This window comes from Stegostoma tigrinum, chromosome 33 (assembly GCF_030684315.1).
Source record: "Stegostoma tigrinum isolate sSteTig4 chromosome 33, sSteTig4.hap1, whole genome shotgun sequence".
Lineage (NCBI taxonomy): Eukaryota > Metazoa > Chordata > Chondrichthyes > Orectolobiformes > Stegostomatidae > Stegostoma > Stegostoma tigrinum.
In genome coordinates, this window is record NC_081386.1 from 4098697 (window position 1) to 4126091 (window position 27395).

The 27395-nt window shown below is 43.6% G+C and overlaps 1 protein-coding gene and 2 long non-coding RNA genes across 3 annotated transcripts in view; 1 reads left to right on the plus strand and 2 right to left on the minus strand.

The window, feature by feature from the left end:
* LOC132206176 (uncharacterized) overlaps positions 1 to 11509 on the minus strand; it is a 45294-nt gene extending 33785 nt beyond the window's left edge. The window contains exon 1 of the long non-coding RNA XR_009442886.1: positions 11474 to 11509. This is a non-coding gene — a long non-coding RNA (uncharacterized LOC132206176). The remainder of the gene's footprint in view (positions 1 to 11473) is intronic.
* On the minus strand, positions 2238 to 11451 carry LOC132206175 (uncharacterized). Its single transcript, XR_009442885.1, has 2 exons — positions 11255 to 11451; positions 2238 to 4575 (listed from the first exon to the last, which is right to left on the minus strand). It is a non-coding gene; the product is annotated as an uncharacterized LOC132206175 (long non-coding RNA).
* A 98-nt stretch (positions 11510 to 11607) lies between the features above and the next one.
* Positions 11608 to 27395, plus strand: part of abhd17c (abhydrolase domain containing 17C, depalmitoylase) — a 75430-nt gene continuing 59642 nt past the window's right edge. Inside the window, exon 1 of the mRNA XM_048562810.2 lies at positions 11608 to 12221. Within this exon, the coding sequence (XP_048418767.1) occupies positions 11662 to 12221 (560 nt within the window). The 5' untranslated portion in view covers positions 11608 to 11661. The remainder of the gene's footprint in view (positions 12222 to 27395) is intronic.

A 27395-nucleotide genomic window follows, 5' to 3' on the forward strand; every position in this document is an offset into this window, starting at 1 on the left:
TAGTCAATTAATTGAATTTAAGTTCCATACACTGCCCAGTGGGATTTGAATTCTCATCCCCCGAGTATTAGCCCTGATATCAGGAGTACTAGGCCAGTCAAATTCCCATTGTGCAGCATCAGAGGAGCAGGAGAGCTGACGTTTTGAGTCTAGACCCTTCTTCAGAAATGGGGAAGGCAAAGGGATTCTGAGATAAATAGGGAGAGAGGGGAAGGCGGATAGAAGATGGATAACGGAGAAGATGGGTGGAGAGGAGACAGATAGGTCAAAGAGGAGGGATTGGAGCCAGTAAAGGTGAGTGGCGGTGGGGAGTAAGGGAGGGGATAGGTCACTCCAGGGAGAATGGCCAGGTAGAGGTGGGATGAGGCTGATAATTAGGAGATGGGGGTCTGGCTTGAGATGGGAGGAATGGATAGGTGGGAGGAAGGACAGGTTAGGGAGGGGACAAGTTGGGTTTTGGGATGCAGTCAGGGAGGGGAGATTTTGAAGCTTGTGAAGTCCATATTGATGCCACTGGGTTGCGGACATATGAGATGCTGTTCCTACAATCTTTGGTGGCATCGTTGTGGCACTGCAGGAGGCCGAGGATAGACATGTGGTCCAAGGAATGGGACAGGGAATTGAAATGGTTCGCGACTGGGAGGTGCAGACGTTTGTTGCAAACCGAGCAGAGGTGTTCCACAAAGCAGTCCCCGAGCCTCCTTTTGGTTTCCCTGATGTAGACGAAGCCACAACGGGTACAGCAGATGCATGTATACCACATTAGCAGATGTGCATGTGAACATCTATTTGATATGGAAGGTCTTGGGGCTTGGGATGGGGTGACGGGGCAAGGTGTAGGAGCAGGTGTAGCACTTCCTGCGGTTGCAGGGAAAGGTGCCAGGGGTGGTGGGGCTGGTGGGGAGGGTGGAGCATACAAGGGGGTCATGGAGAGAGTAGTCCCTCCAGAAAGCAGATAAGGGTGGGGAGGGAAAAATGTCTTTGGTAGCAAGGTCAGATTGTAGATGGTGGAAGTGCCAGAGGATGACGCATTGGTCAAAAATGCCCTTGACCATGCATCCCGCAACTCATCCCTCACACCCTGTGCCCACAATAACAACAAAAACAGAATCCCCCTTGTCTTCGCATACCACCCCACCAAGCTCTGGATCCAATGCATCATCCTCCAGCACTTCTGCCATCTGCAATCTGACCCCACTACCAAAGATATCCTTCCCTCCCCTCATTTATCTGCTTTCTGGAGGGACCACTCTCTATGATTCCCTTGTCTGCTCCACACTCCCCACCAGCCCCACCACCCCGGCACCTTTCCCTGCAACTGCAGGAAACTACACCTGCTCCTACACCTCCCCTCTCACCCCCATCCCAGGCCCCAAGAAGACTTTCCACATCAAACAAATGTTCACCTGCACATCTGCTGATGTGGTATACTATATCCGTTGTTCCCAATGTGGCCTCCTCTACATCAGGGAAACCAAACGGAGGCTCGGGGACTGCTTTGTGGAACACCTCTGCTCTGTTCGCGACAAACGTCTGCACCTCCCAGTTGCGAACCATTTCAATGCCCCCTCCCACTCCTTGGATGACATGTCCATCCTCGGCCTTCTCCAGTGCCACAATGATGCCATGTGAAGGTTGCAAGAACAGCATCTTATATTTATGCAGCCTAATGGTATCAATGTGGACTTCACAAGCTTCAAAATCTCCCCTCCCCGACTGCAACCCAAAGCCAGCCCAACTCGTCCCCTCCCTAACCTGTCCTTCCTCCCACCTATTTATTTTTCCCACCTCAAGCTCCATCCTCATCTCCTACTTACCAGCCCTATCCCGCCTCCTTGACCTGTCTGTCCTCCCCGGACTGACCTATCCCCTCTCTAACTCCCCACCTACACTCACCCTTACTGGCTGCAAACCCGCCTCTTTGACCTGTCTGTCTCCTCTCCACCTATCTTCTCCTTTATCCATCTTCTAACCGCCTCCCCATCTATCTCAGAATCCGCTTCCCTCCCCAATTTCTGACGAAAGGTCTAGACCCGAAATGTCAGCTTTTCTGCTCCTCTGATGCTGCTTGGCCTGCTGTGTTCACTCAGCTCTTGAGGTGGTCTCGCAAGATATTTTCTGCCACTTGGAAGGTACAAAACAGCATAGTTAATAACCTATACTACCTCCAGTATGATATATCGCAGTAAAGGTAAGGCAGACACAGGGTGCAAATTTCTAATCTTAGGGAATATGGGTTGTCAGTGAAAGTTGTTTATTCTTTGATCATGAGTAAGAAAGCTAAATACACACATTGACAAAGAAATAATTGAAACTAAAGTACATAAGCAAAAAGAACACTGAGCCTAGATTGGAACAGAAAACTATTGAATCATGGGCACTGCAGGAGCTCAACTATATTATTTGTGCAAAATGGATTATGAGTATTTTTTAAAATTTTGTATACAGCTCTTTCAATGGGCCATTGTTCCTCTCCTCCTGGGGGGCAATTGTAGTGACGCTTTTGTTTTATTTGTATTGAATTATCTCAGTGCCTTTCTACACGTTCAGTTCAAAACAGCACTCTACACTGTATATGAATTAGGTAGGTAACATCTTCAATAACAGTGAGTATTGATTGAGGATGTTGATTATTCGTTTTGTAATGATGCCTTTTAATCCAGAGGCAGCACAATAAGGAAAATTTGTTATTTTTTAAAAACATCTTTAGAACCTGTAGTTGGATTTGAAAATATTGAAAATGCAGTTTTAGAGTGCACACCAAGAATATGATAAACTTTTAAAAATTCTCCTTCAAGTAGGCTTATTTATGCAGCATCTTTCAGATCCTCGGTACTTCCCACAGTTCTTCATATCAATGAACTATTTTTAACTTTAATCATTGTTGTAATGTAGAAAACACAGTATTCAATGCATATACTTCCCACAAACAGCAACCAAACAGATGAGCAGGAAATCTGTTTTAGGCTTGGGTTGAAAGATAAATGTTGGTCAGAAAATTGGGAGAACCTAATAGAATAACACAATAAATAACATTTCTAATTGTCATCGTTTGGTGGCTGAGGATATGCAGCTGAAATGCCTCAAGAGTTGTGTGCATGTTCCCAATAATCCTCTTTTATCCAAACTGAGAATTATTTGCTCATATTTTCCTGATCAGTGTTTTAGTCAGGTGAAGCTCTGCATTGAGGATATACATTTAGAAAATTTAGCCAAGTGTATTTTTCTCAAATTCTTTAGAATAGAGTCTGGGTCTCGTCAAGAGTGGAATTACACAATTCCATTCACTCTGGTTTGGAAAGTAGATCAATTTAGTCTACTTTATTGCTGAAAATAATTACAACTTTACCTGTTTATATGGACTTCTGATCTAGATCTGAAATTCAGATCATGTGTCAGCAAACTTCAGCGACTAGTAAATAGAAAAATACTGGAAATCACCCTCAGGAAATTCACGTTACACGTGAACAATGCTATGTGTAAAACAATTGCCTCCATGTTATCATGATATTCATTAAGCTCACCAATTCTTTTGAGTCAATAAACATTAAAGGCCTGTTGAAGGTCTAAACATGGCTTCTGTGAAAAAAATCAGCAGGGCCATTCACTCATTTCATGATGGTATGGGTGATACATGATGGTGCCTTATCAGCTGTCTTTTCTGGCACCAAGCAAAGCTATGTAATGGCTCCTGTTCTGTTCGCCATCTACTTTTTCAGGCTATGCTTTGCATGCACCCAAAGATTCTGACACAGGAGTACATATTCAATTCAGGATAGACAGCAATCTGTTCAATCTTCAAAGGCCCAAGGTACAAAGATCAAACAAAAACAGAACTTGATGGAGAAACTCAGCAGGTCTGACAGCATGGAGAGCAGGCAGAGTCAACGTTGCAGGCTCAGTGACCCTTCATCACCACAAGTAGTAGCAAGGAATAGATGACATATATGCTGAAAACAGTGTGTGGGGGTAAAGGACTGAGAGAATAGGTGGAGACAGAGCCCAGATGGAGAGAAAGGTGGATAATGGTGTGCCAGGGAACAAATAAAGCTGATAATAGGGACAATAAATCAGTGAAAATGGGTTTGCTTGCTGAAAACAGCAATGACAAGGCCTGGAGTGTGGAGGTGGGTAAAGGACATGGAAGAAAGTACTCAGGCCCCAAAATTATTGAATTCCCTGCTGGAGTCCTGAAGACTGCAGGGTTCCCAAGCGGAATATGAAGTGCTGTTCTTGTGGCTTGTGCTGAGTTTTGCTGGAGCACTGCAGCAAGCCTAAGACACAAATGTTCGTCAAGGAGCATGCTGGTGTGTTGAAGTGGCAGGTAGCAGGAAGCTCAGGGTCATTTTATGTATAGAACATAGATGTTGCTGAGTTTCACTAGCAATTTCTGTTTTTGTTTTAGGTTTCCAGCATTCACAGTTTTTGGTTTTATTTTAGCCTTTTTTAAGATCAGACAGTTGCTACCGAGGAAACTCTTGTTTGCCAACATCAAAGCCTTCATCACTTCTGAAGAATATCCAGTTGCTTGTTGAACGCTTTGCCCAAATCACAGAGCATTTCAGCTTTACAAATCTGAAAAAGATAGATCAGAACCTGAGGAAGTGTCACTGGACCCGAAATGTTAACTCTGATTTTTGCTTCACAGATGCTGCCAGACCTGCTGAGCTTTTCCGGCAACTTCTAAAGTTTTATTCTTAGAATCCATAAGTTAGATCTTATTACATGGGGGCGAAATACAATCTTGGACAAATTGAGAACTCTCCGTGATCTCAACACTTGAGAAGAACAAAGTCACCTATTTACAGGACAAGCAAGCACTTCCTAGATCTACTGCTTTCGCTCACTCCATCAACATTGCATACGTAACATCTGCAATCATATCTCAAATCAATGTTTGGTTTAATATCCATGAGCAATTCCTTTAATTGGTATCCATTTAGTACTATTTATGCCGACTATCTGTGAACAATGGAAGGGAAACTGGTGTTCTAAAATATATTAGTTACATTCAAACAGCAGTTCAAAAGTCAGTTAGTTGGGATTGGAAGTCTGAGAAAGATAAAAGCAGACTCCACTCAGATTTCTGAAGAAGGGTCTGAGCCAAAATGTCAGCTTTCCTGCTCCTCTGATGCTGCTTGGCCTGCTGTGTTCATCCAGCTTTACACCTTGTTATCTCAGATTCTCCAGCATCTGCAGTTCCTACTATCTCCACTCAGATTAGATCTGTTTAGTTTAACTGCTCAGAAAGCAACTGAGTAACACTAGTTTTGTTAGTTGGGGCCAAGTTAGATGTTAAGACCAGGTGGATAGCTGTGTGCAGTCAAAAATTTGGGAGATCTTAGGAATCTGTAGGCAGTCAAGTGTTACAGTTGGGATTCATAAGAAGCAGTGTGCCATCTGCAGTTTGGGACAGGTCTGAATGGGGATTTGTTGAGGTATGCTGTGACAGAGAGGCTTTTGAAAGAATTTTGAAGTGAAATGTTTGAAAGAAATTGGAAACCCTTATAAAGTTTTCATTAGATTTGATGACCCTCAGGGTCACAAACATCTGGATTTGAACTGAATTAGCTTTATTGTCACGTGAAATCACGTGTATGGTGAAAAGTTTGAGTTGCCACATGCAACACTATCCTAGGTACAAATGTACAGAATTTTAGGTACAAGCCAAAAAATAAGGAAAACAAAGTTTAGAGATAATGGGAACTGCAGATGCTGGAGATTCCAAGATAATAAAATGTGAGGCTGGATGAACACAGCAGGCCAAGCAGCATCTCAGGAGCACAAAAGCTGACGTTTCGGGCCTAGACCCTTCATCAGAGAGGGGGATGGGGGGAGGGAACTGGAATAAATAGGGAGAGAGGGGGAGGCGGACCGAAGATGGAGAGTAAAGAAGATAGGTGGAGAGAGTGTAGGTGGGGAGGTAGGGAGGGGATACGTCAGTCCAGGGAAGACGGACAGGTCAAGGAGGTGGGATGAGGTTAGTAGGTAGCGGGGGGTGCGGCTTGGGGTGGGAGGAAGGGATGGGTGAGAGGAAGAACAGGTTAGGGAGGCAGAGACTGGTTGGACTGGTTTTGGGATGCAGTGGGTGGCGGGGAAGAGCTGGGCTGGTTCTGGGATGCGGTGGGGGAAGGGGAGATTTTGAAGCTGGTGAAGTCCACATTGATACCATTGGGCTGCAGGGTTCCCAAGCTGAATATGAGTTGCTGTTCCTGCAACCTTCGGGTGGCATCATTGTGGCACTGCAGGAGGCCCATGATGGACATGTCATCTAAAGAATGGGAGGGGGAGTGGAAATGGTTTGCGACTGGGAGGTGCAGTTGTTTATTGCGAACCGAGCGGATGTGTTCTGCAAAGCCGTCCCCAAGCCTCCGCTTGGTTTCCCCAATGTAGGCGAAGCCACACCGGGTACAGTGGATGCAGTATACCACATTGGGAAATGTGCAGGTGAACCTCTGCTTAATGTGGAAAGTCATCTTGGGGCCTGGGATAGGGGTGAGGGAGGAGGTGTGGGGGCAAGTGTAGCATTTCCTGCGGTTGCAGGAGAAGGTGCCGGGTGTGGTGGGGTTGGAGGGCAGTGTGGAGCGAACAAGGGAGTCACGGAGAGAGTGGTCTCTCCGGAAAGCAGACAGGGGTGGGGATGGGAAAATGTCTTGGGTGGTGGGGTCGGATTGTAGATGGCGGAAGTGTCGGAGGATGATGCATTGTATCCGGAGGTTGGTGGGGTGGTGTGTGAGAACGAGGGGGATCCTCTTTGGGCGGTTGTGGCGGGGGTGGGATGTGAGGGATGTGTTGCGGGAAATGCGGGAGACGCGGTCAAGGGCGTTCTTGACCACTGTGGGGGGAAAGTTGCGGTCCTTGAAGAACTTGGACATCTGGAATGTGCGGGAGTAGAATGCCTCATCGTGGGAGCAGATGCGGTGGAGGCGGAGGAATTGGGAATAGGGGATGGAATTTTTGCAGGAGGGTGGGTGGGAGGAGGTGTATTCTAGGTAGCTGTGGGAGTCGGTGGGCTTGAAATGGACATCAGTAACAAGCTGGTTGCCTGAGATGGAGACAGATATCCAGGAAGGTGAGGGATGTGCTGGAGATGGCCCAGGTGAACTGAAGTTTGGGGTGGAAGGTGTTGGTGAAGTGGATGAACTGTTCGAGCTCCTCTGGGGAACAAGAGGCGGCGCCGATACAGTCATCAATGTAACGGAGGAAGAGGTGGGGTTTGGGGCCTGTGTAGGTGTGGAAGAGGGACTGTTCCACGTAACCTACAAAGAGGCAGGCATAGCTGGGGCCCATGCAGGTGCCCATGGCCACCCCCTTAGTCTGTAGGAAGTGGGAGGAATCAAAAGAGAAGTTGTTGAGGGTGCAAAGCTCAAATTTAATAGTAATTTATTTAGTAATTACTAATCAATTTTCCTTGTCATTTTGTGGAATTACAAGTATAAAATAGTTACTTTGGACCTTATTACGGTAGGAGACTCAGAATTATGGCAGAAACACAGAAGTGTAGCAGCACAGGAGGCCATTCAGCTTATTGTGCGAGCTCATTAAATGAGCATCATTACTTAGTGCCAATCTCCTGCTTTTTCCCTTTAACCTAGCATTTTTTTTTAATCTAAATGATCATTCAATGTTCTCTTGAATGCCTCTATTAAACCTCTCTCCATCACATTTCCAGGCAGTGCATTCCATATTCTAACTACTTGAGTGAAAAAGTTTTTCTTCATTTCAGCCGTGATTCTTTTGCAAATCATATTAAATCTATGTCTTCTTCTTATTTGTTTTACAAACAGGACAAACAGTTACTTTATCCAGCCTGCTCATGATTTTTATCAGATTCTATCAGATTCTCTGCACTCATGACCTCATCCTTGGAACCATTCTTGTAAACTGCTTCTGTACCTGCTCCAATGCATTTGTCTGCTTTCTATAAAGAGGCATCAGAATTGTACACAATACTCCAGTTGAGGTGAACGGGCAGCATGATGGCTCAGTGGGTAGTACTGCTGCCTCACAATGCCACGGACCCAGGTTCAGTTCCACCTTCGGGTGAATGTGCAGAGTTTGCATGTTCTCCCGAAGTCTATGTGGACATTTGCTGCATGCTGTGGGTTTCGTCCCACAGTCCAAAGACGTATAAGTTAGGTTTGTAGGCTGTGCTAAATTGCCCACGGTGTTCATGTGTAGACTAGCCATGGGAATCTATGGGGAATAGAGTTATAGGGAGTGTGTGTCTGGGTGGGATCCTCTTCAGAGAGTCTATGTGGGCTTGTTGGGCTGAATGGCTTGTTTCCACACTGTAGGGATTCTTTAAAAGAAATATTAAATTAGTATTTTGCATCAGAATTTACTATGGAGAAGAATATTGAAGCTAGAGAACTTGGAAAAATAAACAGTGGTATCTAGAAAAGCGTACATATTACAGAGGTGGTGGTGCTGGACGTATTAAAATGCATAAAAGTGGATAAATCCCTGTGACTTGATCAGCTAGGAAAGTGATTGCTGGGTCCCTTTATATCACCAATAACCACAGGTGAGGTGCTGGAAGATTGCAGGATGTTCCAGGGTTGGAGAGTCTGAGCTACAGGGAGAAGCTGAATAGACTGGGCTATTTTCCCTGGAGCATCAGAGGCTCGGGGGAAACCTTATACAGGCTTTTAAAATCATGAGGGGCATGGATACACTGAATAATTGAGGTATTTTTCCCAGGGTAGGCAAGTCTAAAGCTACAGGGCATAAGTTTAAGGTGAGAGGGGAAAGGTTTAAAAGGGACCTACGGGGCTACATTTTCACGCAGAGTGTTGCATGTTGGAAATGGGCAGCCAGAGGAACTGGTGGAGGATGGTACAATTACATTTAAAAGACATCTGGACAGGTACTTTAATAGAAGGGTTTAGAGGGAGATGGGCTAAATGCTAGCAAAAATGAGACTAGTTTAATTTAGGGTATCTGGTCGGCACGAAGGAGTTGTACCGAAGAGTCTGTTTCTGTGCTGTACATGTCTATTACTCTAAGTCTCTTATGCAAGTTCGACAACATTGTCTCGTTGCTGTTGTACTGTATGTTCCTACTAATAACACTGAGGATACTGTGTTAACAATGTGTAGAGCTGGATGAACACAGCAGGCCAAGCAGCGTCACAGGAGCAGGAAAGTTGACGTTTCGGGCCTGGACCCTACTTTAGAAAGTACTGTACAGGCTCCACCTGTCCTGTCACTTTTAATAATCTGCAAACATATACACCCTGATCCCTCTGCTCATACCCCCCAACTGAGGATTATATCCACTATGTTATATTGTCTTTGAATGTTCTTCCTATCAAAACGCGCATCTCTGCATTTAAACTCATCTGTAACTAGCTGCTCAGTCCACAAACTTCTCAGTTCTTTTGAAGTTCCTCGCCACATTTATTATTCTTCAGGTTTAGCGTCACTTGTATCTTTTCAATGGTACATACTGTTGCTTTTGTTTTGTGTGTTCAGCTTTTATAGCTTTGTCAATACAATATTTGAGTGTGTAAATGAAAGGTATTACAATGATGGGTCAGAATCCCAAACTACTACAGGTGTTCTTAGCCTTTATTTCCGAAATGCGTTTTTAAAAGAGGATTGCTACAGAGATAAAATAACCATAGGTATAAATTCAGTGGCTGGCTGGGAAAACTCCTGTGTGGGACTAATGGGATTTAACAACTAATGGTAGCTGAAAAGCTTCAGACTGGATTGTGATCTCTTGTAACTACAAACAAGGGCCCGAAAGTTTCCACTCAACAGAAAGCCTTTCCATGTGAATTATATCCAAGACACGATTTATGTTTTTCAAATTGAAGAATACACCAAGGACAGGGTTAAGACTTGTTTCTGCACTGGACTCAAGTGCCTTGAACTGAACAGAGGTTACACCTCAAGTACAACGCATATAGGATACACGTTTCATTGCTTAAGGCATCAAAGCAGGGATGTTATGATGGACTTGTACATAACATTAGTTAAGTGCAGTTCCATTGCCATGCTGTAGGAAAGATGTGATTGTACTGGGGAGAGTGCAGAGGAGATTCACTAGAACGTCACCTTGGCTGAAGAGAGATTAGACAACTGGGGATGTTTTCCTTAAAGTATAGAAGACAGAGGAGGTACTTGATTGAGTATACAATATTATGGGGGCCTAGATAAGGTAGACAGAAAAAACAATTTCCCTTCAGTGGAGGAGTCAATAACCAGGGTGCATACATTTCAGATAACAAGTTTAAAGGGTGTCTCAGTGGTTAGCACTGCTACCTCACAGCGTCTAGGATCTGGGTTTGATTTCAGCCGTGGGTGACTTTGTGAAGTTTGCACATTCTCCCCGCATCTGAGATAACAAGGCATAGAGCTGGATGAATACAGCAGGCCAGGCAGCATCAGAGGAGCAGGAAAGCTGACATTTCAGGTCTGTCAGTTCCTCCTATCTCCCCACATCTGTGTGGATTTTCTCCCATAGTCCAAAGATACAACAGGTTAGGTGGGTTGGCCATGCTAAATTGCCCTCAGTGCCAGGGATGTGCTGGCTATGTGGAATGGCCATGGGAAGTGTAGGGATAGGGTGGTTCAGTCTGGGTGGGACGATCTGCAGAGGGTGGTGTGGACTTAATGGGTAGAATGGCCTATTTCCACACTGTAGTGATTCTATGATTCTAAGTGGGAAGTTTAGAGGTGATTTGTGGCAAATGCTTTACAGCACGAAAATGTTGAAGAGGCTGGAACCATCACATTTGAGAAGTAGTTAGACGAACACTTGAAATGCCATAGCAAATAAGTACTAGTAAATGGGACAAGAGTAGATAGGTGCTTCAGGACTGGTTTGACATAATGGACCAACAATATCTCTCTCTGTGCCATAAGAACTCCACGGCTAAATTCTGATGATAGGTTATGGATCTGCTTCTCTTTCCACACGTTTGCTGAGCATTTCCAACATTTTCTGCTATTTTGCATCATGGATATTTAACGTGCTTTGGGACATCGGGAGATCTGAAAGCTGCTATATAAATGTAATGGTTTTCCTTTTTTGGTTGATAGACTCACATCCACATGCCCCTTTGTTAGTGCTGGGGTGACGCTGACCCCCCCGAGTGACCCGGAAGTGCTGGTTGGCCGGACCAGCTGGCAGGAGAAGCTTCGCTGATGGCCGCCATTGTGTGGCGTACTCCAGTTAAACAGTGCTACAACGCTCCTCGATGTTAATTTCAGCCACTCACCCGTCGTTACTGGATAGATCTTACCTGAAAACCAGCTCTCGCCACGGCCGCCAATATGGGGCGATGCGACCGCTGACTATTGCTCAGTGCTGCATCCCTACCCGCACTAGCCACGCCCAACACTACTCCACCCATAACGTCGAAGGTCGGCCTATCCTTCCCCGCCCATCCCACTAAACCCCGCCCTCTCTTCATCCCAGAACGGGAGCCTTGTATCACGATAAAAAGCCTCGGCCACTTCACCTGAGCACCATCCCAACAACGATCCGCTGACTGAGCCACGCCCCTTTTCGCGCCCCACCCACTGCCACTAGACCCCGCCCACTCCGGTACCGTCCCGCCTCCACACCTCCGGCTTGTTTCCGGAATCTACATCCTCCACCTTGGCCCCGCCCATCCCGCTCGCGCCGGTTTCCTGGCAACCGTCTCCCATGCCGACCGCGGCCGGGGAGCAGGGAGACGAGGAGCATTCCTCGTCCTCCTCCTCCTCCTTTCCCAACCCCACCCCTTCCCCTTCCCCCAGGATGAATGGCTTCTCGCTCGGTGAGCTGTGTTGGCTCTTCTGCTGTCCGCCTTGCCCGAGCCGGATCGCGGCCAAGTTGGCCTTCCTGCCGCCCGAGCCCACCTATACGGTGCTGACGGAAGAGTCGAGCAGCATATGCAGTCTGCACCTGTCGGAGCGGGCCGACTGGCAGTTCTCGGAGCGGGAGCTGGAGCTGCTCGAGGTGTTCTTCGTGCGCAGCGGGCGCGGCAACCGCCTGGCCTGCATGTTCGCCCGCTGCGTGCCCGACAGCCGCTATACGCTGCTCTTCTCCCATGGCAACGCTGTGGACCTGGGCCAGATGTGCAGCTTCTACATCGGCCTTGGCAACCGCATTAAGTGCAACATCTTCTCATATGACTACTCGGGTTACGGGGCCAGCAACGGGAAACCGTCCGAGAGAAACCTTTACTCGGACATTGAGGCGGCGTGGACAGCCCTCAGGACAAGGTTAGTGGAGCAGGGTCAGTACTGGAGGGTCCAACCTCCACTGACTGCAGTCTGCCACTCAAGAGACTGCATCTCTGCATTCTTATCACATGCCCAGTGGGTTTAAGGAGACCTAAATTCCAGTAGATAATATAGATTAGTTCAGTTAATTAAGCTTCCTTTCAGAAAAAGATACAATACATGTGTCAATTCCTACATTTTAATAGTATGTAGTAACCTGCAAGGAAGGAATGGGTGACTTTGGACCTATGGTACCCAAAGATGCATACCACTGAAACTTTCTCACATCGTGCCTTGCCTTGAAGTGGATTAGCTGCCATAATTAGGAACTCCATTATGGTTGCATTGTGCAACTACCAAGAAAGTAGTGAGATCTGGCTGATTTTTTTTAAAATTGCAATTTCCTATATCGCTTTGTAACTACAAATCAGGGAAGTTGTTTTTTGGCGTTCTCCTCTTGAAGATTGCAAGTTAAAATCCTAATCCATCTGGACCCACCTTTGCAAACAGTACAGTGGGAGTAAAGTTAAAGATGTTGTAGTCCTAACAGACCATAGGCTACTCATTAGAGATACGTGGCTGGTGATGGTTTAACCTGAGCGTTACTGCATCCCAGGTGAGAGGAGAGGTTGAGAAGGAGTGTCTTTCATAGTAACGTTAGCTAGTGTGAAAATTGAACCCAAATTGTTGTCATTACTCTGCATTGCAAACCAGCTATTCTGCCAACTGAGCTGAAAACGACAAACGCTGGAGATTGCAGATTTAGCTTATTATCATGTCCTCCCTTCTCACCACCCCAGGTACTGCCCTTTCAAGACTGGTAGGAGACACACCATTGTTCTGCCATTCTCACATTCCAATCATTTAATACGAAGGTTGGTCATTTTAACACAGCATCCTGCTGTCTTGCCCACATATCAGCCCTCAGCATGCTGTGGTGTTCCAGTGAATCACAACGCAAACTGGAGGAACAGCAGCTCATCTTCAGACTTGGCACTTTACAGCCTTCTGGACTGACTGTTGAAATCAAAACTTTAAAGTGTGAATCATTTCTCCCCTTTTAGTTTATCATGTCCTCCAGCATTTGTTTTCAGTAAGATCCCGGCATCTGTAATAATTTGAGCTAACTGGTCTCCTTAGCGGGATGCTGTCTTGTCCAAAACTCCACTCTTCGAGTGAACGGCAAGATGGTTATAATGGAATGTAAAAGATATTGAGCTTTAATTCAAGGAGAATAGTGTATTCTGGTCCACAAACTTTCCTCCAGCCCCATCAAAAACAGATTAACTGGTGATCTCTATTGTTTGCTGTTTCAGAAATGTTCTGCTATGTTTGCCAACACAGTTTTAGGCCCTTATTAGAGCAATTAATTGATTATGAAGTGATTTGGATATCTTGAGTATAAAGGAATAGCATTACAACACTCAATAAAAGTGACTACATGATTGTGTTTTCTGAAGTGCTACTACTTGAATTATGTTGGGAATTTGCTCTACATGGTTTGTTTTCCTGAACTCCATATTTTGTACTCTTTTATATCCTCACTATCTTATGCCTGGATAGATTGTGATGTAACATTGTAGTACCTTGCTGAAAGCTTTATGTTGGGGTTCTTCCCAGCACTTGTCTGATGGTGAACAGCACAAAAGTGGAACATTATTAAACAATGTTACAAGTATCCTTGTACTTGTCCATTTTGTGGCAGACATACACTTTTTTGGCTGAGAATAATAGAGTTTTGCAGCACAAAAGATGGACGCTTGGTTCATTATTTATTTATTCAAGGGATGTGGGTGTCACAGGCTAGCCAACATTTATTGCACAGACCTGGTTGCCCTTGAGAAGGTAATGATGATCAGCTGCCTTGAACTGCTGCAGTCCACTTGGTATAGGGGCATCCACAAAGCTGTTAGGGAGGGAGATCCAGTATTTTAATCCAGTGACAGTGAAGAAATGGTGATATACTCCCAACCCAGAAGAGTATGTGACTTGTAGGGGAGCCTTCATTTGGTGTTTACATATATCTGCTGCCCTTATCCTTCCAGATGGTGTGCGTTATGATTAAGTAGTTATCCAACCTAATCCCACTTTCCAGGCTTTTGATCCATAACCTTGTAGTTTATTCTTTACAAGTGCAGAATCAATACATTTAAATCTTATTACACTTTTTGCCTCTCAAACCCTTTCAATGGGTTCCAGATTTCCAGCACTTCCTGGATGACAGTTCCATCAAATCCATTCCATAGCTTGCTACCTCTTTTCCTAAATCCTTAGTAATAAACCCCTCAACTAAGAAGAATTGGGCCATCCTACTCATTCTATCCGTACACCTTATTTTATGTTCATCAACAAAGTCACCATTCCGCCTTTGTTGATACGAAGAAAACAGTCTTAGTTTAACCAATTTTTCCTCATAGCTAGAATTCTCCAGTCCAGGCGATGTTCTTGTACATTTCCCCTGTACTGTATCTAGTGCAGTTACATCTTTTGCAAAGTGCATTGACTAGAACTGCGCACACTTCTCCACCTCTGGTCTAACTAATGGTTTATAAATATTCAGAATGATATCCCACCTCTTGTACACTGTGCCTGTATCCCTTTTCAACTACCAATCAGGGCAGTAGTTTAATATAGTAAATTATACCGTATGCCTTCTTGACCACCTTGCCCTTAGTGGCAACCTTCAGTGATCTGTAGATATGTTTGCTGCCACATTTCTCTGAATACTAACATTTAGCATGTATTCACTTGCATTGTTAGCCTTCCCAAAGTGCATTACCTCTCACTTCTCTGGATTAACTTCCAATTGTTCTATTTGGACATCTCACCAGTCCACTGATATAGTCATGTAGTCCATAGTTGTTTTCAGAAACAGCCATCCCGCCAATTGTTTTGTTAGCTGCAATCTTCATTGTACCCTATACCTTTAAATCTAAACCTTTGTAATTTATGAAGACATTCATACAAAGCCATGTAGAACTCCACTAGAAACTACCTTCTAGTCACTTAAGTACCCTTCAGCCAATTTTAGATTGAACTTGCCACTTTGTCTTAGATCTTATGAATTATACTTTTGTGATCGATGTCTCATGTGGGACCTTAATAAAAAGCTTGATGGTCCATATACACGACATCAACTCAGCTTGTTGCCACCTCAAAAATTCTACTGTTAGTCATTTCACGGAAAAGCTCCTGTGTGTCCTAGATATGTATGTACTTGTCAGGCAGGGAGGAAGCTGTAGAGCGCGGGAGCCGTGGTTTACGAAGGAGACAGAATCTCTGGTCAAGAGGAAGAAGAAGGCTTATGTTAGGATGAGATGTGAAGGCTCACTTAGGGCTCTTGAGGGCTGCGAGGTAGCCAGGAAAGACCTAAAGAGAGCTCAGAAGAGCCAGGAGGAGTCATGAGAAGATGCTGGTGGATAGGATCAGGGTAAACCCTAAGGCTTTCTATAGGTATTTAAGGAATAAAAGAATGACGAAAGTAAGATTAGGTCCAATCAAGGATAGTAGTGGTAAGTTGTGTGTGGAGATAGGGGAAGCACTAAATGAATATTTTTCAACAGTATTCACTCTAGAAAATGACAATGTTGTCGAGAATACTGAGATACAGGCTACTAGACTAGGTGGGATTGAGGTTCACAAGGAAGAGGTATTAGAAATCCTACAGAGGGTGAAGATAAATAAGTTCCCCGGGCCAGATGGGATTTATCCTCGGATCCTCTGGGAAGCCAGGGAGGAGATTGCCGAGCCTTTGGCATTGATCTTTAACTCGTCATTGTCTCCAGGAATAGTGCCAGATGACTGGAGGATAGCGCATGTGGTTCCCCTGTTCAAGAAGGGGAGTAGAGACAACCCTGGTAATTATAGACAAGTGAGCCTTACCTCAGTTGTTGGTAGAGTGTTGGAAAAGGTGATAAGGGATAGGATTTATAATCATCTAGAAAAGAATAAATTGATTAGGGATAGTCAGCACGGTTTTGTGAAGGGAAGGTTGTGCCTCTCAAACCTTATTGAATTCTTTGAGAAGGTGACCAAACAGGTAGATGAGAGTAAACCGGTTGATGTGGTGTATATGGATTTCAGCAGGGCATTCAATAAGGTTCCCCACAGAAGGCTATTGTACAAAATGCGCAGGAATGGAATTGTGGGAGATCGGAAATCGGCTTGCTGAAAGAAGACAGAGGGTGGTAGTTGATGGGAAATGTTCATCCAGGAGACCAGTTACTAGTGGTGTACCGCAAGGGTCGGTGTTGGGTCCATTGCTGTTGGTCATTTCTATAAATGACCTGGATGAGGGTGTAGAAGGATGGGTAAGTAAATTTGCAGAAGACACTAAGGTCGGTGGAGTTGTGGATAGTGACGAAGGATGCTGTAGGTTGCAGAGAGACATAGATAAGCTGCAGAGCTGGGCTGAGAGGTGGCAAATGGAGTTTAATGCAGACAAGTGTGAGGTGATGCACTTTGGAGTAACCGGAAGGCAAAGTACTGGGCTAATGGTAAGATTCTTAGTAGTGTAGATGAGCAGAGAGACCTCAGTGTCCATGTACACAGATCCTTGAAAGTTGCCACCCAGGTTGACAGGGCTGTTAAGAAGGCATACAGTGTTTTAGCTTTTATTAATAGAGGGATCGAGTTCCGGAACCAAGAGGTTATGGTGAAGCTGTACAAAACTCTGGTGCAGCCGCATTTGGAGTATTGCGTACAGTTCTGGTCACTGCATTATAAGAAGGATGTGGAAGCTTTGGAAAGGATGCAGAGGAGATTTACTAGGATGTTGCCTGGTATGGAGAGAAGGTCTAATGAGGAAAGGCTGAGGGACTTGAGACTGTTTTCGTTAGAGAGAAGAAGGTTGAGAGGTGACTTAATTGAAACATAAAATAATCAGAGGGTTAGATAGGGAGAGCCTTTTTCCTAGGATGGTGACGGCGAGCACGAGGGGGCATAGCTTTAAATTGAGGGTTGAAAGATCTCGGACAGATGTCAGAGGTGGTTTCTTTACTCAGAGGAGTAAGGGAATGGAACGCTTTGCCTGCACCGGTAGTAGATTCACCAACTTTAGGTACATTTAAGTCGTCATTGGATAAGCAAATGGACGTACATGGAATAGTGTAGGTTAGGTGGCCTTGAGATCGGTATGATAGGTCGACACAACATCGAAGGCCGAAGGGCTTGTACTGTGCTGTAATGTTCTATTTACAACATTCCTGTGATGAATAGTTCTGATTTGTCTTTGATTAATCAGTGGATATTGAAGCGAAAGGGAATCTCTCAGAATTCTTCCCAATAATTTTCCTACCACCAGGAAGGATAGGCTGCCTAGCCTATAATAGCTCAGCTTATGCCTTTCTACTTTTTCAAATTAGTGGTACAATGTTACCAGTTCTCTGGTCCTCTGGCACCATGCTTGTGAAAAATTGTAATCATGGTGTCTCTGTTTCTCCTCTTGTTTCCTTTGATAGCTCAGGATGCATTCTGACAGGGCTAGGATACTTAGCGACTTTTATATAGTTAAACCGTTTAATACTACTTCCTCCTATGCTAATATTTAACATTTCCAATTTCTCCTTGATTCCAATGTGCATATTATCCCCAGATACAAGAACCATTAAGAACCATATCAAATCCTCCACACTGAGGTAGCCCTTATGATACCTAATAAGCCTACTCTTTCTTTAGTTATTTCCTCTCGATGAAATTGTAAAAAATCTTTGGAATTTATTTGATTTTACTTGACATTACTTTTTCAGTCTCACTGTTTGCTTTCCTCCTTTCTGTATTAATTTTTTATAAATTTTAATTACTACATTTTGTAATGGTCCCCTTAGACTTTCGGTAGTATTGATCCCTCCGTTTCGGACATTAGGTTCTTTTCTTCCTTTATCCTTTGTATTTAATGGAATACAGTTACTGTTCTGAATACTCAGTATCTCTTGCTTGAATGCCTCCTTATCTGGGTTGATTTGCCTTCGAGGTAGTTGATTCCAGTCCCCTCTGCCATGCAGTGACAATACTAAGGCTGTAGTTCCTATTTGATTCCCTGTAAGGGTGCTTCACAATTTTTTAACCTAAATTTCTTCCTAACATGTCATCCATTTTGAGTAGGGTCAATGTGAGATGAATGGTTTTTTTCAATAATATGCAATAAAATTGGTCCTGAGAGAGATTGTATGTTAATCTCAAGGAGGATTGAAAATATAACCACGCACAGTGTACTGGGTGCCCAGTTTGATCAGAATTTATTTTGATTAGAAAATGTCCAACTTAAAAACATCTTGGAAGTAAATAAGAAATGGAGTTGGAATATTCTCACATCTTACATTGAATAAATAGTGTAAGTTTCCAACTTCTGGACTGGATGTCATGATATGAGAGTCACATCCCTCAACCTTTGTATATTACTCATCACTCAAGTCAACAGTGTCACATTTAGACTTTGCAGTCTATGAATGTGAATAGGAATAATGTTTATATAGTTATAATGTTTCAGTTGGAGTTATAGATGAAAATTCAATTTTAGTGTGGCAGATTTAATTGATAAGGTTATTGTATGTCACAATATTGAGAACCTAAAATATCTTCAGAAACATAGAGGGCATCACTAAATTTTGCAGATTATCCTGTGATGAGCATCAAAACTTTGGTACAGAATTTTCATCAAGTTGAAAGCTGGGAATAGCTTGGCTGTAGTTTGCTCGCTTTGAAACCTAGAAAGACGACAACGATCTACCTTCAGTCGAGGTTTTCAGTTTCAGATAAGGAGGTACATTCAAGTTACTGGAAGGAGCCAGCATCTTTCTGACGAGAAGAATTGCATGAAGGCCAACCATGCCTTTTAGATTTGTGACATGGTACTGTGGCATCAGTAGTGTTACTTGTTTCTATTCTTGTATCATTTATACGCCCGAAAATAGCAGTGCAGGAATCAAGGGAATGGTTGGGCAGAAGTAATGAAGTATGACAGATATATTAGCAGAGATGTGCAGGAACCTCCTTCAGCCTGCATTCTCCATGCAGTTCTATAACAGCGCAATAATAAACAGAATAAAGTTCAGCTGTTCTTAAATCTGTACTTTACGAGTCTTAACATTTAGCTTCAAAACCATTTAATGTTGTGTTTCATTCTTATTGTTTTGAGGTGTGAGCACATTTGTGCAAAATAAGTTTATCATTTGGGCAGCACTAAAATTAAATAAACAGATTTCCATTCCACCTGTTTGAAATGCATTGGAGAAAAGTAAAATTACAATCACAGCTGCAAATTGCCATATAAGATGCAGTAATTTAGTAAGGGGAGGTTGTGCCTGACAAACCTGTCAGAATTCTTTGAAGAGGTAACCTAGTAGGTTAGACCAGGGAAACCCAGTGGATGTTATCTACCTAGACTTCCAAAAGGCCTTTGATAAGGTGCCTCACTGGAGGCTGCTGAGTAAGGTGAGGGCCCATGGTGTTCGAAGTGAGCTGCTGGCTTGGATTGAGGATTGGCTGTCTGACAGAAGGCAGAGAGTTGGGATAAAAGGCTCTTTTTCTGAATGGCAGCCGGTGACAAGTAGTGTCCCACAGGGTTCAGTGTTGGGGCCGCAGCTGTTCACTTTTTATATATTAAAGATCTGGATGAAGGGACTGGGGGCGTTCTGGCAAAGTTTGCCGATGAAACGAAGATAGGTGGACAGGCAGGTAGTACTAAGGGTGTGGGGAGACTGCAGAAAGATTTAGACGGTTTAGGAGAGTGGTCCAGGAAAGGCTGCTGAAAATCAATGTGAGCAAATGTGAGGTTTTGCACTTTGGAAAAAAAGAATACAGGCATGGACTATTTTCTAAATGGTGAGAAAATTCGTAAAGCAGAAGTACGAAGGGATCTAGGAGTGTTGGTCCAGGATTCTCTAAAGGTTAACTTGCAGGTAGAGTCCATGATTAAGAAAGCGAATGTAATGTTGTTTATCTCAAGAGGGTTGGAATATAAAAGCAGCGATGTGCTTCTGAGACTTTATAAAGCTCTAGTTAGGCTCCAATTAGAATACTGTGTCCAATTTTGAGCCCCACACCTCAGGAAGGGCATACTGGCGCTGGAACAGGTCCCGCGGACATTCTCACGGATGATCCCTGGAATGGTAGGTTTAACGTACAATGAATGGCTGAGGGTCCTGGGACTGTATTCATTAGAGTTTGGAAGTTTGAGGGGAGATCTAATAGCAACTTACAAGATAGTGTATGGCTTAGAAAGGGTGGACGCTGGGAAGTTCTTTCCGTTAGGCAGAAAGACTAGGACCCGTGGGCACAGCCTTAGAATTAGAGGGGGTAAATTTAAAACGGAAATGAGGAGACATTTCTTCAGCCAGAGAGTAGTGAGCTGTGGAATTCATTGCCACGAGCGCAGTGGAGGCTGTGACATTAAATGTCTTCAAGGCAGAGATTGATAAACTCTTGATCTCACAAGGAATCAAGGGCTACGGGGAGAGTGCAGGGAAGTGGAGTTGAAATGCCCATCATCCATGATTAAATGACAGAGTGGACTCAATGGGCCGAATGGCCTTATTTCCACTCCCATGTCTTATGGTCTTATGGTACAGGATTTCTATTAATCTGCATAAAAAGACTTGCAGTTACAATAAGTCATACTTCATGCCACTTGATTATGCAGTTCCTAGTTGATTATATAGCATTCCTTGGTCAGGTCAGTTTTTAAGATGTTTTTTCACATCAAATGCTGGATATCAAGATATAACAAATAAAACCTAGACTGACCTGGTTTCATTCATATTTAAATTATCTTTTATGGGTTTAAGCCACATTCTGAACCTTAAGAGATAATGGGAACTGCAGATGCTGGAGAATCCAAGTTAACAAAATGTGGAGCTGGATGAATACAGCAGGCCAAGCAGCATCTTAGTAGCACAAAAGCTGACATTTCAGCCCTAGACCCTTCTTCAGAATGATGCCCCCCTCTGATGAAGGGTCGAGGCCCGAAACGTCAGCTTTTGTGCTCCTAAGATGCTGCTCCCCCTGCTGTGTTCATCCAGCTCCACACTTTGTTATTCTGAACCTGAAGCATGCAATGTTTCTGGCACAATAATGCAAGTCGTGAGAATGTTACATTATTTCTGATGTCGTCTTTCAATGAATTTGAACTGAAGCTTTGCCTTCCAGTCTGCTAGACAAAAACACATTTCTCCAGCATTATTTGAATTTGTTGTGAAACTAATATCGACAGCTACCGGTGGAATGCCTGAAGATTGGAGTGTGGCTAATGTTGTGATATTATTTGAGAGAGGCTGCAGGGAAATGCCTGAGAACTACAGACCGATGAACTTAACATCTGTGGTGGGTAAGTTGTTGGAGGGGATTCAGAGAGATAGGATTGACAGGCATTTAGAAAGCCAAAGCTGGTTTTGTGTGGGGTGAAATCGTGTCTTACAAGTGACCAAGAAAGTAGATGAGGACAGTGCAGTAGGCATTGTCTACATGGTTTTTAACAAGGCCTTTTGACAAGGTACCGCATGGTAGGTTGTTGAGAGTAGTGTTAAATCTCCCTGGGACCCACGGAGAGCTAGCCAATTGGATATAAAATTGGCTTGATGGAAGAAGACAGAGGGTGGTGGTAGAGGGTGGTCTTTCAAACTGAAGACCTGTGACCATTGGTGTTCCACAGGCAGTGGTTCTGGGTCCACTGATAATTTGGAGGAGAATTTAGGTGGTATGATTAGTAAGTTTGTGGATGACACCAAGATTGGATGAATAGTGGATGGTGAAGAAGTTATCTGGTATTGCAGCGAGATCTTGATTAACTGGGTCGTTGGACTGATGAATGGCAGATGGAGTTTAATTTAGATAAATGCAAGATGTTTCATTTTGGTAAGACAAATCAGAACAGGACTTGTACTGTTAATGGTGGGGCCTTGGGGAGTGTTATAGAATGAAGAGATCTAGGGTTAGAGGTTCCTAGTTCCTTGAAAATGAAGTCACAGGTAAACAGGGCAGTGAAGAAGGCTTTTGGCCTGCTGACTTTCCGCAGTCAGAGCATTAAATATAGGAATTGAGACATAGCTTGTTGCAGCAGTACAAGATGCTTGTGACATCACATTTGGAGTTCTGGTTGCCCTACTATAGAAAGGGTATTATTAAACTAGAAAGAGTGCAGAAAAGATCTACTAGGATGGTACCTGGATTGGATGGTTTAAGTTGTAAGAAGGGGGTGTATAGGCTGAATCCTTATTTTGCTGGAGTGCAGGAGACTGAGGGGTCACATTTGTAGAGGTATATAAAGTCATGAGATGCATAGATAACTTAAATAGATGTTGCTTTTCCCCATGGTAGGGGAGTCTAAAACAAGAGGGCATAGATTTAAGGTGAGAGGGGAGAGATACGAAACAGTCCAGAGGGGCAATTTTTTAACACAGAGGATGCTGAGTGCCTGGAATGGGCAGCCAGAGGTAGTGGTGGAAGTGAGTACAATTTCATCATTTAAGCAACATTTATTCAGATACATAAATGGGATAGACATGAAGGGATACGGACCAAACACAGGCAAATGGGACTATTTTATATTGTGAAAATAGACTGCATGGACAAGTTGGGCTGATTGGCCTGTTTCCATGCTGTAGACCTCTTAAGACCTCAAAAATCAAATTGCTGGAACAGTTCCAAAGAAGACTCATATTGGACTCAAAATATGAACTCTTTCTCACTTCACAGATGCTGCCAGTCCTGTTGAGTATCCACAGTACTTTGTTTTTTTTATCAGATTTCCAGCATCTGAAGTATTTTACTTGTGCCACCACAAAGGAAAAGGCTATTTATCTCGTTTGAAGTCTGGTGGTCTAACCATGGGCAAATTGGCGACTGACCTGACAACCATTACTGCACTATAGATTCAGAAGGTGCTGTAAGACATCTAGAAAATGAGTTTTTATCATTTCTCACAAGGGACATTGTGAAAGGAGGAAGTATTTTCAGGTCTAGTGCAGGAGGAAGCAGATGCAGTCCAAAGTTACACTACTTAAATTTCACAGGTGTGTGACTTTTCTTTCTCCCCAGTGATTACACTGTCACCCATATTGTTTCTCTTTTGAATGAGACTGATGATTTAATGTCGTTTAATGCTGGTATTCTGAATTTGTTCCAAAAAGCAGTGGGTGGAGAGTCACCAAAACTGTCTTCATGTTGGTAGCTTAAATCTGTTGCATTCTTTTTATCCCATGTCAGGGTTGCATTGAAATCCAGGGCTCTGATAAAAGAGCCATTCGCTGACTTGGTGTGCTCAGTTCCTTCTAAAATTACATAAATCTTTCCTCCTTTTACCATGAAAATATTGAGTGTGGCCTGTTTAATCTTTTTTAAACAGCAGTTTGATATTACAAAACTTCCCAGCCCCTCCAACACTTGCCCATCCACCCACCTCTGTGTACAGACAATTTACATACAAGTTGGTGATATAGGTAAGCTTCTAATACAGATGCAAATATTGACTCAAATCTTATCAATCCTGCTGTTTTGGACATCAGCTTGTGGTAGGATGAAAGGAAGCTGATTGTAAATATTGGTAACACCAAATACAATAATTGTAACTGAAGCCCTAATTCGCTTTTTGTTACTTTCAGACCCAACCTATCAAGCACGCTCCTGGGTGACAACCTTGAACTCACCCAAACCTCTGCTAATTGCATTCACCCATTTGCTATTGTTGACTGACTTACTCTAGCTGTCAGTTTTTAAAAATTCTTACTGTTGTGTTCACGTTGATCTGTTGCCTTGTAACCCTTCAAGAACTCTGCATTCTTCCAAGCCTCACTGTTGCGATTCTGATTTGCATCTTAAGCTTTGGAAATCCCTTCCTAAACCCCTCAACTCCACTATTCCTTTAATCCAATCTATAAAACCTGTCACTTTTAAGTTTGGACTCATTGCACTCAGATTAGTTTTGTCTGATTTTTGCCCCTGCAAAGCATGTTGGGATGATTTACTGTGTTAAAGCTGCTATACAAATGCAAGTTAATGTTTTTATGTCTGCTTTTTAAATAGTAGCCTCTTCTGTATTGACCTCAACATAAAACTCATCCTTAAGACACTGTTATTTTGCTGCTTTCTTGTTCTACATTGCTGCACAGTTTCTGACTTGCTTTTGATCTCTTGTGTTTTACAATGATGACTATTAGTGAGTTTCATCCCTACTTACGTTAGTACGTACATTACTTTACATGCCTTCAGATGTATTCATGACCAGACTATGTCATGTTTAGATTATGCAATTCAATATTCTGAGGATTAAAAATTACACTTTTCCACATAAACACATACAAACTGGAAAGTAGTTCAGTTGAGTGTTCAAACCTATTGTTCCGTTCCAAAAAAGCTTAAGGTAAGACTAGCTCTCGTACAAACCTCTTTCATTAGCTGTGGCAACAATTCACGTGTACAGGCAGGGAATAGAGGGATACACGCTATGTGCAGGAAGATGGGATTAATTTAGTGCACCATGGTTTGCATACTGAACTGAAGGGCCTGTTCTCTACATTGTTCTGTTTACCCCAAGGTAAACATCTGCATAAGAGTATACTTCATGTGCCAGATTATAATGTATATGCTTTGCAACTTGCAACAATTTCTAGTAAGCGTTCACCACTACCAAGAAAGAAATTAACTCATCAGCCAAGTGTTTTTATCACTGCAGAAACAAATAAAATCTGTTTCTTAAAATTCCATGTTCAGCCATTGCCAAAATACTGCTTTGGTTTTGCTTCTGAATCAAGGAGCATAAGTCTGTTCATATTGGGGGATGTGTAGAGTGGTGGTTAAAAAGGGAAAGAGACCGGAGAGCTGTGCAAGTGTCCAGGGAGGCAGCAGGTGTACTGATGGTCGCCACTGACACCAATATATCAATGAACATTGCCTGATTAAATGTATACTTATGTTTGTTTTTCACATCCTTACTAGTGGTGATGCAGTTTAATTCATCAGGTACAATAGCAGTTGAAGTGAATGTCAAAGACTCTCTCTCTCTCTCCCCCCCCCCCCCCCCCCCCCCCCCCCGCCAACTCCTTTTATCTGTTAGATTGACATTCTCTGACATGACAAGAGAATTCAAACTGAATCGTTTGGAAAGTTTGACTGGATCGTTGCACAAAATGTGACTCCAGCTTTCAATAGGGACAATGATTCTTTCCCCTTCCAGCAGCACCCCCCACTCTCACCTACAGCTAAAAGGAAAGGAAACCTTTCTCCTCTTTCTATTCTGTCTTGACCACCCTTTCCTTCTCTCTTTGCCATACTATGGCCCAATGAAGCCAGATCAGGGGGAATGAGTTCTAGGATCTCACAGAAATATTTCTTATGAATTCTCATCTCTTTAGGTTGTAGATAATAGACAATAGACAGTAGGTGCTGGACTAGGCCATTTGGCCCTTCAAGCCAGCACCACCGTTCATTATGATCATGGCTGATCATCTACAATCAGTATCCTGTTTCTGCCTTATCCCCATAACCCTTGATTCCACTACCTTTAAGAGCTCCATCTATCTCTTTCTTGAAAGTATCCAGTGACTTGGCCTCCACTGCCTTCTGGGGCAGAGCATTCCATATGTCCCCCACTCTCTGGGTGAAGAAGGTTTTCCTCAACTCTGCTCTAAATGGCCTACCCCTTATTTTTAAACTGCATCCTCTGGTTCTGGACTCGCCCATCAGCGGAAACATGCTACTTGCCTCCAGAGTGTCCAATCCCTTAATAATCTTATCTTATACGTCTCAATCAGATCCCCTCTCATTCTTATAAACTCAAGTGCATACAAGCCCAGTCACTCCAATCTTTCAACATATGATAGTCCCGCCATTCTGGGAATTGACCTCGTGAACCTACGCTGCACTCCCTCAGTAGCAAGAATGCCCTTCCTCAAATGCGGAGACAAAAACTGCACACAATACTCCAGGTGCGGTCTCACCAGGGCCCTGTACAGCTGCAGAAGGACCTCGTTGCTCCTATACTCTCTTCCTCTTGTTATGAAGGCCAGCATGCTATTAGCTTTCTTCACTGTCTGCTGTACCTGCATGCTTGCTTTCATTGACTGATGTACAAGAACACCTAGATCTCGTTCTACTTCCCCTTTACCTAACTTGACTGCATTGAGACAGTAATCTACCTTCCTGTTCTTGCCGCCAGAGTGGATAACCACACATTTATCCACATTAAACTGCATCTGCCATGCATCCATCCACTCACCTAGCCTGTCCAAGTCACCCTGTATTCCCAAAACATCCTCCTCATATTTCACCCTGCCACCCAGCTTTGTGTCATCAGCAAATTTGCTAATATTACTTTTCATGCCTTCATCTATATCATTAATGTATATTGTAAATAGCTGCGGTCCCAGCACCGAACCTTGTGGTACCCCACTGGCCACCACCTGCCATTCTGAAAGAGCCCCATTTATCACTACTCCTTGCTTCCTGTCAGCCAGCCCATTTTCAATCCAAGTCAGGATTTTGCCCCCAGTACCATGTGCCCTAATTTTGTTCACCAATCTCCTATGTAGGACTTTATCAAAGGCTTTCTGAAAGTCCAGGTACACTACATCCACTGGTTCCCCCTTGTCCATCTTCATAGATACATCCTCAAAAAATTCCAGAAGATTAGTCAAGCATGATTTCCCCTTTGTAAATCCATGCTGATTCTGACCTATCCTGTTACTGCTATCCAAATGATTCGTAATTTCATCTTTTATAATTGACTCCAGCATCTTTCCCACCTCTGACGTTAGGCTAACCGGTCTATAATTTCCTGTTTTCTTTCTCCCTCCTTTCTTGAAAAGTGGGACAACATTAGCCACCCTCCAATCTGCAGGAACTGACCCTGAATCTATAGAACATTGGAAAATGATTACCAATGCGTCCACGATTTCTAGAGCCACCTCCTTAAGTACCCTGGGATGCAGCCCATCAGGTCCCGGGGACTTATCAGCCTTCAGACCTAACAATCTATCCAACACCATTTCCTACCTAATATAAATTCCCTTCAGTTCGTCCATTACCCTAGGTCTTTCAGCCACTATTACATATGGGAGATTGCTTGTGTCTTCCCTAGTGAAGACAGATCCAAAGCACCTATTCAACTCCTCTGCCATTTCCTTGTTCCCCATAATAAATTCACCCGTTTCTGACTTCAAGGGCCCAATTTTAGTCTTAACCATT